General features: G+C 40.7%; 1 protein-coding gene across 1 annotated transcript in view; it reads right to left on the bottom strand.

Annotated features, from left to right (window-relative positions):
- Positions 1 to 1526: 1526 nt before the first annotated feature.
- LOC139757388 (uncharacterized) overlaps positions 1527 to 19771 on the bottom strand; it is a 34654-nt gene continuing 16409 nt past the window's right edge. The window contains exons 6-9 of the mRNA XM_071677820.1: positions 18682 to 18800; positions 17349 to 17470; positions 10603 to 10691; positions 1527 to 2248 (exon numbers count right to left, since the gene is read on the bottom strand). Of these exons, the coding sequence (XP_071533921.1) occupies positions 2059 to 2248; positions 10603 to 10691; positions 17349 to 17470; positions 18682 to 18800 (520 nt within the window). The 3' untranslated portion in view covers positions 1527 to 2058. The remainder of the gene's footprint in view (positions 2249 to 10602; positions 10692 to 17348; positions 17471 to 18681; positions 18801 to 19771) is intronic.

The raw sequence follows: 19771 nt of genomic DNA, 5'->3' as shown, positions 1-19771 counted from the left end.
TTTCCTGCATTAGCACCAGGAACACATTATTAAACACAACATCCACTCAAATCCATTCTCTTGCTGTCATTTGTAATGCATTGAAACCATAGCTCCCTATCCAACACTAGGCCCCACAGACCTTTCCATCATTTACCCTGGATGCATCACATGCTCTGGTTCAGTCCACTGACAGCAGGTTGACCCCTGTATGCCACATCATTCCAATTCATTTTATCCTGTGCACAGTTTTATCCAACTGCATATTCAGGTCCTGATTGCTCAAAATCTTTTTCACTCCATTTTTCCATTTCCAATGTGGCCCCGCCATTCTCCTTGTTCCTTTCACTTTCAACACATATATCCTCTTTGTCAACCTTTCCTCCCTCAATCTCTTAAGTATGTCCATACCATTTCAGCACACCCTCTTTAGTTCTCTCAACTACTCTTTTTATTACCACAACTCTCTCTCACCCTTTCATTACTTAATCAAACCACCTCACACCAAATACTGCCCTCAAGACTTTTCATTTCCAACACCCACCCTTTTCTGCAATCTTATCTAAATCCCATGCCTCACATGCACATAATAATGGGACTATTAAACCTCCTTCCACACATTCTTCAGTCCAGAACCTTTACCAATCCTATGAAATATAAAAATATGAGAGACACTTCTGGATGGAATATAAACATCTATACTGAGAAGAATATAAACTTACATTTTCCAGAGCATAGGTCACATGTTACTTTTGATTCATGTTCACATCAGGGGAAATACAACTCATGCATATATATAACAAATCAGATCTACATGTACTTTGTTTTTCTAAGGTGAGAGGTAACTGTAAATGGTTCACTTGGAATATATATATACCTTGTTTCCAGATGGCTGAATTGGCTACAAGGATCTTGCCATGCCATCAGGGACCATATACAAAGGTTTTCTGTCTTAAACTGTGCAATGTTTCTATCCTGTACAAGAGGAATAGCCTCTTTAGCCTATTTTTCTTACAAATATGTTATTTCCTGCATGAGCAAGGTAGCTTCCAGAACAGAAGACTGAGCCTTAGAGGATAAAAGATCCTCATCTGGCACTTTCCTATTTTCCTTCTTTTGGAAAATACTTATGGAGGAGAAGATTTTAAGCCAGAAAGTTCGACCTATCTTTGTTGCCCTCAATAACAATTTGGAAAAATGTAGGCAGTATCCTTTCTCTTCATCCCCAGGGAAAAGAGGATATTCTCCAGGACAGTTTTAAAAAATTCTTGGTTAATTGCTCAAGATATATGAGAAATTTTACCATCAATATTTGTATCATTCTTTCATTATCTCAGCTATCACACCAATAAATATCCATATTAGAAACTGGAAAACTACCCAATAGATATACTTCTGGTAATCACATGTAGCAAAGCAATGCAAATGAAGTACTGAAAAAACTAAATTTTGAATGTGATTTGTATTTCTAATTCCCGGTGAAATTTTTCAATATTGTCTTCATTTAATTTCTTCTTGTATGCAGTGGAATGAATAAAGAAGATTAATATCTTTTTATAGTTCTATATGTTCTGAGAATGGGGTAACTCCACCTTTCTTATTACACATGGAAGGACTCAGAAACTGATGACTTATGAGAAAACTACCAGTATAAAAACTGTAGATGGTTACATAATAAACTCATTATGTGAATTACAGTCAACTCCTTCACACATATACTTAAGCCAAATAATGTTTCTGTACATATTTCAATTTCATACTTAAACACAGATTTAAAATGATATACAAAAATCTTGTATACAATTCTAAATATGCCTCATGTTCATATCTCTTAATATCTTATTTTCTGTCAAAATGCCTCTGCTTTCTAATATGCTTTCATCCATGCAAAAATATCAGAGATTTAGTCCTGAAACAATATCCTGAACTTATCAAATTATATACACTGTAAGAACCAAGCAATCGTTATGCTTTGCTATATGCTTGATAAACTTTATAAAAGTACAAATACTGTATATAGTAATACTCAAGTAGTAATACTTCAGTTAAATGTATTTGTTTATGCTTTTGCACTGATGATCATGTACCAATGGGCTGCACATTCTTCAAAAGACTACTACCAAGACTTTCTTCCATAAATAAGGCTAGTACTGTCGAAGCTGCAACAGAGCTCTGGACCAGGTATGTAGGAAGGCCCAAAGACAGACACTGGCGTTGTAGATGAAACAGCTCTTTAGAATCACTGCCATAATAAAACACCTTCTTTTCACTGAAAAACAATAAATATCTTTAAATATCTATAATCATATCACAACTCAAATTATTACATGAACATCAAACCAATAAAATACTTCAGGGAAACAAATGGGGATGTTCTTATAGTTGCAGCATGTAGTTCTGAAAAGGGGGATTGAGAAAAGCCAAAAGTAAAATTGACTATTTGATGGTATGTAAGACAGCAATAGTGAATGCCAGATATTTTATCCAAAAACTGCAATTCTACAGAAATTTCCCTGCCATGCGCAAAAAAGCTATTTCTTTTGCATTATATGTCTATATTACAGTTCACTAAATAAAATACACCAAAAAGTAATATACATTCCTGTAACTTGATGTGGGATACTTTAACTGGAAGGTTGCTTTCCGAGATAATGTTCTCGACTTCCAAACATTCTTCAAGGCTCCCAGAATTTTCGCCCCCTCCCCCACCCTATGATTCACTTCCGCTTCCATGGTTCCATCCGCTGCCAGATCCACTCCCAGATATCTAAAACACTTCACTTCCTCCAGCCTTTCTCCATTCAAACTTACCTCCCAATTGACTTGACCCTCAACCCTACTGTACCTAATAACCTTGCTCTTATTCACATTTACTCTTAACTTTCTTCTTTCACACACTTTACCAAACTCAGTCACCAGCTTCTGCAGTGTCTTACATGAATCAGCCACCAGCGCTGTATCATCAGCAAACAACAACTGACTCACTTCCCAAGCTCTCTCATCCACAACAGACTGCATACTTGCCCCTCTTTCCAAAACTCTTGCATTCACCTCCCTGACAACCCCATTCATAAACAAATCAAACAACCATGGAGACATCACACACCCCTGCCGCAAACCTACATTCACTGAGAACCAATCACTTTCCTCTCTTCCTACACATACACATGCCTTACATCCTCGATAAAAACTTTTCACTGCTTCTAACAACTTGCCTCCCACACCATATATTCTTAATACCTTCCACAGAGCATCTCTATCAACTCTATCATATGCCTTCTCCAGATCCATAAATGCTACATACAAATCCATTTGTTTTTCTAAGTATTTCTCGCATACATTCTTCAAAGCAAACACCTGATCCACACATCCTCTACCACTTCTGAAACCACACTGCTCTTCCCCAATCTGATGCTCTGTACATGCCTTCACCCTCTCAATCAATACCCTCCCATATAATTTACCAGGAATACTCAACAAACTTATACCTCTGTAATTTGAACACTCACTCTTATCCCCTTTGCCTTTGTACAATGGCACTATGCAAGCATTCCGCCAATCCTCAGGCACCTCACCATGAGTCATACATACATTAAATAACCTTACCAACCAGTCAACAATACAGTCACCCCCCTTTTTAATAAATTCCACTGCAATGACATCCAAACCTGCTGCTTTGCCGGCTTTCATCTTCCGCAAAGCTTTTACTACCTCTTCTCTATTTACCAAATCATTTTCCCTAACCCTCTCACTTTGCACACCACCTCAATCAAGACACCCCACATCTGCCACTCTATCATCAAACACATTCAACAAACCTTCAAAATACTCCCTCCATCTCCTTCTCACATCACCACTACTTGTTATCACCTCCCCATATATACAGTCACCCCCTTTTTAATAAGGAGTTGGTAAGGTTATTTAATGTATGTATGACTCATGGTGAGGTGCCTGAGGATTGGCGGAATGCGTGCATAGTGCCATTGTACAAAGGCAAAGGGGATAAGAGTGAGTGCTCAAATTACAGAGGTATAAGTTTGTTGAGTATTCCTGGTAAATTATATGGGAGGGTATTGATTGAGAGGGTGAAGGCATGTACAGAGCATCAGATTGGGGAAGAGCAGTGTGGTTTCAGAAGTGGTAGAGGATGTGTGGATCAGGTGTTTGCTTTGAAGAATGTATGTGAGAAATACTTAGAAAAGCAAATGGATTTGTATGTAGCATTTATGGATCTGGAGAAGGCATATGATAGAGTTGATAGAGATGCTCTGTGCAAGGTATTAAGAATATATGGTGTGTGAGGCAAGTTGTTAGAAGCAGTGAAAAGTTTTTATCGAGGATGTAAGGCATGTGTACGTGTAGGTAGAGAGGAAAGTGATTGGTTCTCAGTGAATGTAGGTTTGCGGCAGGGGTGTGTGATGTCTCCATGGTTCTTTAATTTGTTTACGGATGGGGTTGTTAGGGAGGTGAATGCAAGAATTTTGGAAAGAGGGGCAAGTATGAAGTCTGTTGTGGATGAGAGAGCTTGGGAAGTGAGTCAGTTGTTGTTCGCTGATGATACAGCGCTGGTGGCTGATTCATGTGACAAACTGCAGAAGCTGGTGACTGAGTTTGGTAAAGTGTGTGAAAGAAGAAAGTTAAGAGTAAATGTGAATAAGAGCAAGGTTATTAGGTACAGTAGGGTTGAGGGTCAAGTCAACTGGGAGGTAAGTTTGAATGGAGAAAAACTGGAGAAAGTAAAGTGTTTTAGATATCTGGGAGTGGATCTGGCAGCGGATGGAACCATGGAAGCGGAAGTGAATCATAGGGTGGGGGAGGGGGCGAAAATCCTGGGAGCCTTGAAGAATGTGTGGAAGTTGAGAACATTATCTCGGAAAGCAAAAATGGGTATGTTTGAAGGAATAGTGGTTCCAACAATGTTGAACGGCTGCGAGGCGTGGGCTATGGATAGAGTTGTGCGCAGGAGGATGGATGTGCTGGAAATGAGATGTCTGAGGACAATGTGTGGTGTGAGGTGGTTTGATCGAGTAAGTAACGTAAGGGTAAGAGAGATGTGTGGAAATAAAAAGAGCGTGGTTGAGAGAGCAGAAGAGGGTGTTTTGAAATGGTTTGGGCACATGGAGAGAATGAGTGAGGAAAGATTGACCAAGATGATATATGTGTCGGAGGTGGAGGGAACGAGGAGAAGTGGGAGACCAAATTGGAGGTGGAAAGATGGAGTGAAAAAGATTTTGTGTGATCAGGGCCTGAACATGCAGGAGGGTGAAAGGAGGGCAAGGAATAGAGTGAATTGGATTGATGTGGTATACCGGGGTTGACGTGCTGTCAGTGGATTGAATCAGGGCATGTGAAGCGTCTGGGGTAAACCATGGAAAGCTGTGTAGGTATATATATTTGTGTGTGTGGACATATGTATATACATGTGTATGGGGGTGGATTGGGCCATTTCTTTCGTCTGTTTCCTTGCGCTACCTCGCAAACGCGGGAGACAGCGACAAAGCAAAAAAAAAAGAAAATATATATATATATATATATATATATATATATATATATATATATATATCATCCCTGGGGATGGGGGATTAAGAATACTTCCCATGTATTCCCTGCATGTCGTAGAAGGCGACTAAAAGGGGAGGGAGCGGGGGGCTGGAAATCCTCCCCTCTCATTTTTTTTTAATTTTCCAAAAGAAGGAACAGAGGGGGCCAGGTGAGGATATTCCAAAAAAGGCCCAGTCCTCTGTTCTTAACGCTACCTCGCTAACGTGGGAAATGGCGAATAGTTTAAAAGAAAAGAAAGAAATATATATATATATATATATATATATATATATATATATATATATATATATATATATATATATAAAGTGTGTGAAAGAAGAAAGTTAAGAGTAAATGTGAATAAGAGCAAGGTTATTAGGTACAGTAGGGTTGAGGGTCAAGTCAATTGGGAGGTAAGTTTGAATGGAGAAAAACTGGAGGAAGTAAAGTGTTTTAGATATCTGGGAGTGGATCTGGCAGCGGATGGAACCATGGAAGCGGAAGTGAATCATAGGGCGGGGGAGGGGGCGAAAATCCTGGGAGCCTTGGAGAATTTGTGGAAGTCGAGAAAATTAACTTGGAAAGCGAAAATGGGTATGTTTGAAGGAATAGTGGTTCCAACAATGTTGTATGGTTGCGAGGTGTGGGCTATGGATAGAGTTGTGCGCAGGAGGGTGGATGTGCTGGAAATGAGATGTTTGAGGACAATGTGTGGTGTGAGGTGGTTTGATCGAGTAAGTAATGTAAGGGTAAGAGAGATGTGTGGAAATAAAAAGAGCGTAGTTGAGAGAGCAGAAGAGGGTGTTTTGAAATGGTTTGGGCACATGGAGAGAATGAGTGAGGAAAGATTGACCAAGAGGATATATTTGTCGGATGTGGAGGGAACGAGGAGAAGTGGGAGACCAAATTGGAGGTGGAAAGATGGAGTGAAAAAGATTTTGAGTGATCAGGGCCTAACTATGCAGGAGGGTGAAAGGCGGGCAAGGAATAGAGTGAATTGGATCGATGCGGTATACCAGGGTTGACGTGCTGTCAGTGGATTGAATCAGGGCATGTGAAGCAACTGGGGTAAACCATGGAAAGTTGTGTGGGGCCTGGATGTGGAAAGGGAGCTGTGGTTTTGAGCATTATTGCATGACAGCTAGAGACTGAGTGTGAACGAATGGGGCCTTTGTTGTCTTTTCCTAGCGCTACCTCGCACACACGAGGGGGGAGGGGGATGGTATTCCATGTGTGGCGAGGTGGCGATGGGAATGAATAAAGGCAGACAGTGTGAATTGTGTGCATGGGTATATATGTATGTGTCTGTGTGTGTATATATATGTGTACATTGAGATGTATAGGTATGTATATTTGCGTGTGTAGATGTGTATGTATATACATGTATATGGGGGTGGGTTGGGCCATTTCTTTCGTCTGTTTCCTTACGCTACCTCGCAAACGCGGGAGACAGCGACAAAGCAAAATAAATATAATAAATATATATATATATAGATAAAGTTGTGCAGAGGAGGGTGAATGTGATGGAAATGAGATGTTTGAGGACAATATGTGGTGTAAGGAGGTTTGATCGAGTAAGTAATAATAGGGTAGAGATGTGTGGTAATAAAAAGTGTGGTTGAGAGGGCAGAAGAGGGTGTTTTGAAATGGTTTGGTCACATGGAGAGAATGAGTGAGAAAAGATTGACCAAGAGGATATATGTGTCAGAGGTGGAGGGAACGAGGAGAAGTGGGAGACCAAATTGGAGGTGGAAAGATGGAGTGAAAAAGATTTTGAGTGATCAGGCCTGAACATGCAGGAGGATGAAAGGCGTGCAAGGAATAGAGTGAATTGGAACAACATGATATACCGGGGTCGACGTGCTGTCAATGGATTGAACCAGGGCATGTGAAAACCATGGAAAGTTCTGTGGGGCCTGGATGTGGAAAGGGAGCTGTGGTTTCGGTGCATTATTACATGACAGCGAGAGACTGAGTTTGAACGAATGTGGCCTTTGTTGTCTTTTCCTAGCACTACCTCGCGCACATGCAAGGGGAGGGGGTTGTTATTTCGTGTGTGGCGAGGTAGCGATGGGAATGAATAAAGGCAGACTGTATGAATTATGTACATGTGTATATATGTAGGTGTCTGTGTGTGTATATATATGTGTACATTGAGATGTATGGGTATGTATATTTGCGTGTGTGGACGTGTATGTATATACATGTGTATGTGGGTGGGTTGGGGCACTTCTTTCATCTGTTTCCTTGCACTACCTCGCAAACGCGGGAGACAGCAACAAAGCAAAATAAATAAATAAAAAATACGTTGAGATGTATAGGTATGTATATTTGCGTGTGTGGAAGTGTATGTATAAACATGTGTATGTGGGTGGGTTGGGCCATTCTTTTGTCTGTTTCCTTGCACTACCTCACTAACGCGGAAGACAGCGACAAAGCAAAATAATAATAATAATAATGATAAAAAATATATATATATATGAATAAATCCCATTCCTTCCCACATTCTTAATGCCACTTGAGTTCCATACTCAATTCCCTAAAACGTACATAACAATAGTCAACCATCTTTTCATACCATTCACCTTTCTTTGCACTGCCATCTATACTGTCCAGTAAAATATTCCAATACCCCTTAACTTTGTCCCTCTCTTAAACACTCACACACAAACATATATAAACTATTCACAGCATATATCAGGTCAAAACTAGAATATGCTTCCCACGTTTGGTCACTGCACTTTAAAATGGACAAACAACTAATATGAGAAAATCCAGAAGAGGGCAAAAATTCTGTTGCTAGAATCAACAGGGCTGAGATTCATAGGCCTCCATGAAAGTGAGAAGAGTAAGGCATTACTTGATCACAACCTTCAAGTTCCTAGGCCACTTTGATAAAGCTGAGATAAAACAGTTCATTGAAAGATGCATATATAGAGCAACTAGAGGCTATAACAAGATATTAAGCTAGAACAATGTTAAAATAGACGTAAAGAAGTAGCTTTATAGCTTGTACTGGATGAACAGACTGTGAATACCAACAGTGTACAGTTGTTTAAAAAGGTGTCTGCTGAGAAAGTTCAAAAGATGGGGCCCCATTCAGTGCATAAAATCCTACCTCATGCTATACATAATAGGTAATCACATATAAATCACTCTCTTACTTAACACATCTAAATTACCTTTCCTAAATATATCCCTGGGGATAGGGGAGAAAGAATACTTCCCACGTATTCCCTGCGTGTCGTAGAAGGCGACTAAATGGGGAGGGAGCGGGTGGCTGGAAATCCTCCCCTCTCGTTTTTTTTTTAATTTTCCAAAAGAAGGAACAGAGAAGGGGGCCAGGTGAGGATTTTCCCTCTAAGGCCCAGTCCTCTGTTCTTAGCGCTACCTCGCAAGTGCGGGAAATGGCGAATCGTATGAAAAAAAAAAAAAAAAAAAAAAAAAATATATCCAAGTCATATTCTTAATTCAATCCTCTCACAATCCATGCAGCCTTATGAATCCATACATCATTTCATTTTCACTTGCAAGCAAAGTCTGCATAATCAATTCTGCAGACTACCATTCCTAGTGATGAGTCCAGAAGAAGATTAAAGAGCAGGGATGCCTAATATCCTGGAGTTGATCTGATGCACTAATACCGAGGGTGTAAAAATATTATCCATTACCCTAAGTGGTAAAAACAAACATTATGAAAATCCAAAGCTGAATAAAGAATCCATATCCCTTTAGCGCAGAATATGCAAAAGCATTTACAATATTTATCAAAAATTATCAGTATAAGCTACCGAGTCAGAGAAAAAAGCTCAAGTGTATAATATGAAACTCTTCCTAAGATGTCCGGAGATACTGGCACAGATTAACCACTTGAGCCTCCTATGTCTTAAATACCTGGCCAAACCTCTCTCTGGATTGTTTGCATAATGTATTATCGTTAATATAAAACTCCAGAACCCCTTTTAAGGGATTTCTACAGCTTCAAAGTTACATCTCATGCAGAAGCAAGGAAATAATGAACTCCTATGGAGTGAAAAGATCCTTGAAGAGACTGTACTCCTTTCTATCTATAAACAATGATAAGCCTCACTGGAGGTGACTTTTCACTTGCAGTGTAACCATTTCCAGAAGTCCAGTAACACGTACACAGTGGACTATACCTATACATCATGGATGCACAACCAGCAGCTCGTGGGCCACGTGACCCTAATCTAAATGCTGTGTGGCCCGGAATGCCACATGTAAAACTGAACAAAAGATCATTAAACTGCCAACTCCTCAATTTCAATAAATGCTTGCCTCATGATCAGAGCAAGATCAGTATCCATACAAGTGCAAAAAGCACGTTATTTATCTATGCTTATTTGGCTCCATTTACAGCTTTGAGCACACTCATGAATCTCAATAATTAGTCAGAGGCTTGACACCGAGTGAACAAGAACCTAAGCTCGTATGTGAATCTGGTGAATTACAAAACTTTATACCAACATTAAGAAACTTGTTTCAGAAATGCAATGCCAAGAGTCACATAAAGAAGTCAGCCTCTGAAAGGTGATTATACTTTTCTTTTTCACAGAATAAGTTTAGGCCTAATGAATACAAAAAAATCCTATCCATCAATATTTTATGGTTGACTGGCTATTGGAAAATATGAACTGTAACTCTATTGCACTAAGCATGGAGAATTAGGGCTATATATAAACTAAGTGTTCAGAATTTTAACATGTATAAGTTCTGCAGCATGACCTTATGATCTGTAAATTAATGTGGCCCAAGAAGTGAAAAGACTGTGCAACCTGGCCTAATGGACAGCTGGTACGTAAATAATAATTCTAGGATAATGACTTGGAAACAAGCAACACAATTCTTTAGCCATCTATTTTGGAACTGAAAGCTTTTACAATCACTAAACCTTTGAGAAATATTGGGCTAGCATATCAAAATCATTATCCATGATATTTGTCCATGATATCACATCGATGGAAGACAATACATCACCAAGCATCATCAGTTACAAGGGAAAAACTATATACAAATACTTGCAAAATTATGCTGTCCACTAAAACAATCAAAATATCTTACCCATTTTCTTCCCAGGCTTGTGTGAAGGTTCCATATTCTTTAGATTTTGCAATAATCTCCTTATAGAGTCCCAAGACAGCATAGGTTACCTGTTGGAAAGTTTATTCATTCTCAGGCATACTATACAAAAAGCATAACAAAATGAAAATGAACTTTTTTTCTTATCATATGTATATCATATGTATATATATTTATTTAATTATTTATATTTTGCTTTGTCGCTGTCTCCCGCATTAGCGAGGTAGCGCAAGGAAACAGACGAAAGAATAGCCCAACCCACACACATACACATGTATATACATACATGTCCACACACGCAAATATACATACCTATACATCTCAACGTATACATATATATAGACACAGACATATACATATATACACATGTACATAATTCATACTGTCAGCCTTCATTCATTCCCATCGCCACCCTGCCACATATGAAATAACAACCCCCTTCCCGCTCATGTCCACAACGTAGCACTAGGAAAAGACAACAAAGGCTACATTCGTTCACACTCAGTCTCTAGCTGTCATGTAATAATGCACCGAAACCACAGCTCCCTTTCCACATCCAGGCCCCACACAACTTTCCATGGTTTACCCCAGACGCTTCACATGCCCTGGTTCAATCTACTGACAGCACGTCGACCCCGGTATACCATATCGTTCCAATTCACCCTATTCCTTGCATGCCTTTCACCCTCCTGCATATATATATATATATATATATATATATATATATATATATATATATATATATATATATATATATATATATATATATATTTTTTTTTTTTTTTTATACTTTGTCGCTGTCTCCCGCGTTTGCGAGGTAGCGCAAGGAAACACACGAAAGAAATGGCCCAACCCCCCCCCATACACATGTATATACATACGTCCACACACGCAAATATACATACCTACACAGCTTTCCATGGTTTACCCCAGACGCTTCACATGCCTTGATTCAATCCACTGACAGCACGTCAACCCCGGTATACCACATCGCTCCAATTCACTCTATTCCTTGCCCTCCTTTCACCCTCCTGCATGTTCAGGCCCCGATCACACAAAATCTTTTTCACTCCATCTTTCCACCTCCAATTTGGTCTCCCTCTTCTCCTTGCTCCCTCCACCTCCGACACATATATCCTCTTGGTCAATCTTTCCTCACTCATCCTCTCCATGTGCCCAAACCACTTCAAAACACCCTCTTCTGCTCTCTCAACCACGCTCTTTTTATTTCCACACATCTCTCTTACCCTTACGTTACTCACTCGATCAAACCACCTCACACCACACATTGTCCTCAAACATCTCATTTCCAGCACATCCATCCTCCTGCGCACAACTCTATCCATAGCCCATGCCTCGCAACCATACAACATTGTTGGAACCACTATTCCTTCAAACATACCCATTTTTGCTTTCCGAGATAATGTTCTCGACTTCCACACATTCTTCAAGGCTCCCAGAATTTTCGCCCCCTCCCCCACCCTATGATCCACTTCCGCTTCCATGGTTCCATCCGCTGCCAGATCCACTCCCAGATATCTAAAACACTTCACTTCCTCCAGTTTTTCTCCATTCAAACTCAGCTCCCAATTGACTTGACCCTCAACCCTACTGTACCTAATAACCTTGCTCTTATTCACATTTACTCTTAACTTTCTTCTTCCACACACTTTACCAAACTCAGTCACCAGCTTCTGCAGTTTCTCACATGAATCAGCCACCAGCGCTGTATCATCAGCGAACAACAACTGACTCACTTCCCAAGCTCTCTCATCCCCAACAGACTTCATACTTGCCCCTCTTTCCAAAACTCTTGCATTTACCTCCCTAACAACCCCATCCATAAACAAATTAAACAACCATGGAGACATCACACACCCCTGCCACAAACCTACATTCACTGAGAACCAATCACTTTCCTCTCTTCCTACACGTACACATGACTTACATCCTCGATAAAAACTTTTCACTGCTTCTAACAACTTTCCTCCCACACCATATATTCTTAATACCTTCCACAGAGCATCTCTATCAACTCTATCATATGCCTTCTCCAGATCCATAAATGCTACATACAAATCCATTTGCTTTTCTAGGTATTTCTCACATACATTCTTCAAAGCAAACACCTGATCCACACATCCTCTACCACTTCTGAAACCACACTGCTCTTCCCCAATCTGATGCTCTGTACATGCCTTCACCCTCTCAATCAATACCCTCCCATATAATTTACCAGGAATACTCAACAAACTTATACCTCTGTAATTTGAGCACTCACTCTTATCCCCTTTGCCTTTGTACAATGGCACTATGCACGCATTCCGCCAATCCTCAGGCACCTCACCATGAGTCATACATACATTAAATAACCTTACCAACCAGTCAACAATACAGTCACCCCCTTTTTTAATAAATTCCACTGCAATACCATCCAAACCTGCTGCCTTGCCGGCTTTCATCTTCCGCAAAGCTTTCACTACCTCTTCTCTGTTTACCAAATCATATTTATATATGCAGGGAAAAAATGCAATTGAGTGGGAGATGTATAAAAGAAAGAGACAGGAGGTCAAGAGAAAGGTGCAAGAGGTGAAAAAGAGGGCAAATGAGAGTTGGGGTGAGAGAGTATCATTAAATTTTAGGGAGAATAAAAAGATGTTCTGGAAGGAGGTAAATAAAGTGTGTAAGACAAGGGAGCAAATGGGAACTTCAGTGAAGGGCGCAAATGGGGAGGTGATAACAATTAGTGGCGATTTGAGAAGGAGATGGAGTGAGTATTTAGAAGGTTTGTTGAAGGTGTTTGATGATAGAGTGGCAGATATAGGGTGTTTTGGTCGAGGTGGTGTGCAAAGTGAGAGGGTTAGGGAAAATGATTTGGTAAACAGAGAAGAGGTAGTAAAAGCTTTGCGGAAGATGAAAGCCGGCAAGGCAGCAGGTTTGAATGGTATTGCAGTGGAATTTATTAAAAAAGTGGGTGACTGTATTATTGACTGGTTGGTAAGGTTATTTAATGTATGTATGACTCATGGTGAGGTGCCTAAGGATTGGCGGAATGCGTGCATAGTGCCATTGTACAAAGGCAAAGGAGATAAGAGTGAGTGCTCAAATTTCAGAGGTATAAGTTTGCTGAGTATTCCTGGTTCCATCTGCTGCCAGATCCACTCCCAGATATCTAAAACACTTTACTTCCTCCTGTTTTTCTCCATTCAAACTTACCTCCCAATTGACTTGACCCTCAACCCTACTGTACCTAATAACCTTGCTCTCATTCACATTTACTCTTAACTTTCCTCTTTCACACACTTTACCAAACTCAGTCACCAGCTTCTGCAGTTTCTCACATGAATCAGCCACCAGCGTTGTATCATCAGCGAACAACAACTGACTCACTTCCCAAGCTCTCTCATCCCCAACAGACTTCATACTTGCCCCTCTTTCCAAAACTCTTGCATTCACCTTCCTAACAACCCCATCCATAAACAAATTAAATGAAATGTATGAAGTCTGTTGGAGATGAGACAGCTTGGGAAGTGAGTCAGTTGTTGTTCGCTGATGATACAGCGCTGGTGGCTGATTCATGTGAGAAACTGCAGAAGCTGGTGACTGAGTTTGGTAAAGTGTGTGAAAGAAGAAAGTTAAGAGTAAATGTGAATAAGAGCAAGGTTATTAGGTACAGTAGGGTTGAGGGTCAAGTAAATTGGGAGGTAAGTTTGAATGGAGAAAAACAGGATGAAGTAAAGTGTTTTAGATATCTGGGAGTGGATCTGGCAGCAGATGGAACCATGGAAGCGGAAGTGAATCAAGGGTGGGGGAGGGGGCGAAAATTCTGGGAGCCTTGAAGAATGTGTGGAAGTCGAAAACATTATCTCTGAAAGCAAAAATGGTTATGTTTGAAGGAATAGTAGTTCCAACAATGTTGTATGGTTGCGAGGCGTGGGCTATGGATAGAGTTGTGCACAGGAGGGTGGATGTCCTGGAAATGAGATGTTTGAGGACAATATGTGGTGTGAGGTGGTTTGATCGAGTAAGTAATGTAAGGGTAAGAGAGATGTGTGGAAATAAAAAGAGCGTGGTTGAGAGAGCAGAAGGTGTTTTGAAATGGTTTGGGCACATGGAGAGAATGAGTGAGGAAAGATTGACCAAGAGGATATATGTGTCGGAGGTGGAGGGAATGAGGAGAAGTGGGAGACCAAATTGGAGGTGGAAAGATGGAGTGAAAAAGATTTTGAGTGATCGGGGCCTGAACATGCAGGAGGGTGAAAGGCGGGCAAGGAATAGAGTGAATTGGATCGATGTGGTATACTGGGGTAGATGTGCTGTCAATGGATTGAATCAGGGCATGTGAAGCATCTGGGGTAAACCATGGAAAGTTCTGTGGGGGCCTTGATGTGGAAAGGGAGCTGTGGTTTCGGGCATTATTACATGACAGCTAGAGACTGAGTGTGAACGAATGGGGCCTTTGTTGTCTTTTCCTAGCGCTACCTCGCACACATGAGGGGGGGAGGGGGACGTTATTCTATGTGTGGCGAGGTGGCGATGGGAATGAATAAAGGCAGACAGTGTGAATTGTGTGCATGTGTATATATGTATGTGTCTGTGTGTGTATATATATGTATACATTGAGATGTATGGGTATGTATATTTGCGTCTGTGGACGCGTATGTATATACATGTGTATGGGGGTGGGTTGGGCCATTTCTTTCGTCTGTTTCCTTGCGCTACCTCGCAAACGCGAGAGACAGCGACAAAGCAAAATAATAAATAAATAAATTTATTATACTTTGTCGCTGTCTCCCGCGTTTGCGAGGTAGCGCAAGGAAACAGACGAAAGAAATGGCCCAACCCCCCCCCATACACATGCATATACATACGTCCACGCACGCAAATATACATACCTACACAGCTTTCCATGGTTTACCCCAGACACTTCACATGCCTTGATTCAATCCACTGACAGCACGTCAACCCCGGTATACCACATCGCTCCAATTCACTCTATTCCTTGCCCTCCTTTCACCCTCCTGCATGTTCAGGCCCCAATCACACAAAATCTTTTTCACTCCATCTTTCCACCTCCAATTTGGTCTCCCTCTTCTCCTCGTTCCTTCCACCTCCGACACATATATCCTCTAGGTCAATCTTTCCTCACTCATTCTCTCCATGTGCCCAAACCATTTCAAAACACCCTCTTCTGCTCTCTCAACCACGCTCTTTTTATTTCCACACATCTCTCTTACCCTTACGTTACTCACTCGATCAAACCACCTCACACCACACATTGTCCTCAAACATCTCATTTCCAGCACATCCATCCTCCTACGCACAACTCTATCCATAGCCCACGCCTCGCAACCATACAACATTGTTGGAACCACTATTCCTTCAAACATACCCATTTTTGCTTTCCGAGATAATGTTCTCGACTTCCACACATTCTTCAAGGCCCCCAGAATTTTCGCCCCCTCCCCCACCCTATGATCCACTTCCACTTTCATGGTTCCATCCGCTGCCAGATTCACTCCCAGATATCTAAAACACTTCACTTCCTCCAGTTTTTCTCCATTCAAACTCACCTCCCAACTGACTTGACCCTCAACCCTACTGTACCTAATAACCTTGCTCTTATTCACATTTACTCTTAACTTTCTTCTTCCACACACTTTACCAAACTCAGTCACCAGCTTCTGCAGTTTCTCACATGAATCAGCCACCAGCGCTGTATCATCAGCGAACAACAACTGACTCACTTCCCAAGCTCTCTCATCCCCAACAGACTTCATACTTGCCCCTCTTTCCAAAACTCTTGCATTTACCTCCCTAACAACCCCATCCATAAACAAATTAAACAACCATGGAGACATCACACACCCCTGCCGCAAACCTACATTCACTGAGAACCAATCACTTTCCTCTCTTCCTACACGTACACATGCCTTACATCCTCGATAAAAACTTTTCACTACTTCTAACAACTTTCCTCCCACACCATATATTCTTAATACCTTCCACAGAGCATCTCTATCAACTCTATCATATGCCTTCTCCAGATCCATAAATGCTACATACAAATCCATTTGCTTTTCTAAGTATTTCTCACATACATTCTTCAAAGCAATAAATATAACATTGAAATGTATATGTATGTATATGTGCATGTGTGAGCATTTATGTATATATATATATATGTGTATGTGTGTGGGTTGGGCCATTCATTGTCTGTTTCCTTGCGCTACCTCGCTAACGTGGGAGATGGTGGTTAAGTATAATAAAAAAAAATTTAGAAATTATCCCTGGAGATAAGGAAGAAAGAATGCTTCCCATGTTTTCCCTGCATATTGTAGAAGGCAACTAAAAAGCGTGTGAGGAGGGGTTGGAAATCCTCCCCTCCAGTTTTTACTTTTCCAAAAGAAGGAACAGAAAAGGGGGCCAAATGAGAATTTTCCATCTAAGGCTCAGAGCCTCTGTTCTTGATGCTACCTCACTAACACGGGGAATGTCGAATATATATGAAAAAAATCTTGAAATATCAGGGTGAAAACCTTCTAATTCATATTAACTATATTTTCCTAGTTCAGCTATGAGTGGCTCTACAAGTGACATTACTTTTAAAATTTAGATCTGAAACATATGCAGCAGCTAATTTTCTTGCATATACAAACTCACATTTTGCATGATACAAAAATATACTTCTTTTCCTCAAAGTAAGTAAAAAAATTACTGTAACTAACCTGTGGGGCTACCTGTTCAGTCCCTACACATATCTCCTTATTGAATATGAACGCCATCACATACTGGTTCTTCATACAGTTCCCATTAATGGCACCTGTTAAAAATCCTTGCTCTTCATTACCTGCAATAAATTAAACTACATTTCATATGTTATTCTCTTACTTTATGAAGTTTCTTAAATGAGTGTATTGATATTCATCAGCAACAAAGTATTTCACCATCCTCCTCCTGCAGCTTCAAGTCCCAATCACTCAGAATCTATTTTCACTCCATCCATCTCCAGTTTGGTCTCCCTACTGTCCTTGTTCCCTCCACTTCAAACACAAATATCCTCTTTGTCAACATTTCCTCACAGGTTCTCTCTATATGTCCAAACCATTTCACTACACCCTCTTCAGCTCTCTCAAACACACTCTTTCTATTACCACACATCTTCCTTACCCATTCACTGCTTACTCAATCAAACCACCTCACATCAATCTCCTCTGCACAGCCTTATTTGTATCCCATGCCTTGCATCCATATAATATTGTTGGGACTATTATGCCTTTAAACATACCTATTTCTGCCCTTCCAGCTAACATTCTCTTTCTCCACACACTCTTCAGAGCTCCCAGAACCTTCGCCCCCTCCTTCATCCAATGACTCACTTCCACTTCCATGGTTCCATTCACTGCCATGTCCACTCCCATATATATACAAAACTTCACTTCTTCCAATTTTTCTCTATTTAAACTCATATCCCTACTACCCAGTCCCTTAGCCCTGCTTTACCTCATAACCTTGCTTTTATTCATATTCAATCTCAACTTTCTCCCTACACACACTATTCCAAATTCAGTTACCAACTTCTGCAGTTTCTCAAATCTGCCACCAGTGTTGTATCATCAACAAACAATTGACTCACCTCCCAGGCCCTCTCATCCCCTATATACTACATATTCACCCCTTTCTCCAAGACTCTTGCATCTACCTCCCTCACCATAACATCCATAAACAAATTGAACAACCATGGTGACATCACACACCACTACTGCAGACCAACCTTAACTTGGTACCATTCACTCTCCTCTCTTGCACACTTTGATAAAAACTTCTTACTGCTTCTAGCAGCTGCCTTACCACATTTCAAATTACACAAGGCTTTCAACACTCTCCATGACTCTCTCACTTCGCATACCACTCCAACCCAAACACCCTACATACACTACTTTTTTCTGTACATTCAATAAAATAAGACCTTTTTAAAAATGCATCAAAACCAACTGGAAGCATTTGTATAGATAAGATAATAATCAATACTTCCACTAAATACTGTATATATGGTCTTACTCAAAGCCTGTCCTGTTTGTTTGGGGGTATGATTCAACAAAGAATCACTGTTTTCTTCCCTTTCCATTTCCATTTCCAAGGTATCACTAAAATCTTCTACTTCCACCTTTGGGTCACCCCTGAAAGTAAGCAGACTTGCATCACACTATAATTCCCATCAGTAAAAGATCAAGCAAAATGAGACATGGATTTACAACTATGCCAAGATGATTCTAGTCATAAAATAAATGTAAATGAAATTTTTTTTTTTTTTTTTTTGCTTTGTCGCTGTCTCCCGCGTTTGCGAGGTAGCGCAAGGAGACAGACGAAAGAAATGGCCCAACCCACCCCCATACACATGCCTTGATTCAATCCACTGACAGCACGTCAACCCCGGTATACCACATCGCTCCAATTCACTCTATTCCTTGCCCTCCTTTCACCCTCCTGCATGTTCAGGCCCCGATCACACAAAATCTTTTTCACTCCATCTTTCCACCTCCAATTTGGTCTCCCTCTTCTCCTCGTTCCCTCCACCTCCGACACATAAATCCTCTTGGTCAATCTTTCCTCACTCATTCTCTCCATGTGACCAAACCATTTCAAAACACCCTCTTCTGCTCTCTCAACCACGCTCTTTTTATTTCCACACATCTCTCTTACCCTTACGTTACTTACTCGATCAAACCACCTCACACCACACATTGTCCTCAAACATCTCATTTCCAGCACATCCATCCTCCTGCGCACAACTCTATCCATAGTCCACGCCTCGCAACCATACAACATTGTTGGAACCACTATTCCTTCAAACATACCCATTTTTGCTTTCCGAGATAATGTTCTCGACTTCCACACATTCTTCAAGGCTCCCAGAATTTTCGCCCCCTCCCCCACCTTATGATCCACTTCCGCTTCCATGGTTCCATCCGCTGCCAGATCCACTCCCAGATATCTAAAACACTTCACTTCCTCCAGTTTTTCTCCATTCAAACTCACTTCCCAATTGAATTGACCCTCAACCCTACTGTACCTAATAACCTTGCTCTTATTCACATTTACTCTTAACTTTCTTCTTTCACACACTTTACCAAACTCAGTCACCAGCTTC

Source organism: Panulirus ornatus, chromosome 26, assembly GCF_036320965.1.
Source record: "Panulirus ornatus isolate Po-2019 chromosome 26, ASM3632096v1, whole genome shotgun sequence".
Lineage (NCBI taxonomy): Eukaryota > Metazoa > Arthropoda > Malacostraca > Decapoda > Palinuridae > Panulirus > Panulirus ornatus.
This window is presented reverse-complemented; position numbering and strand designations above follow the sequence as displayed.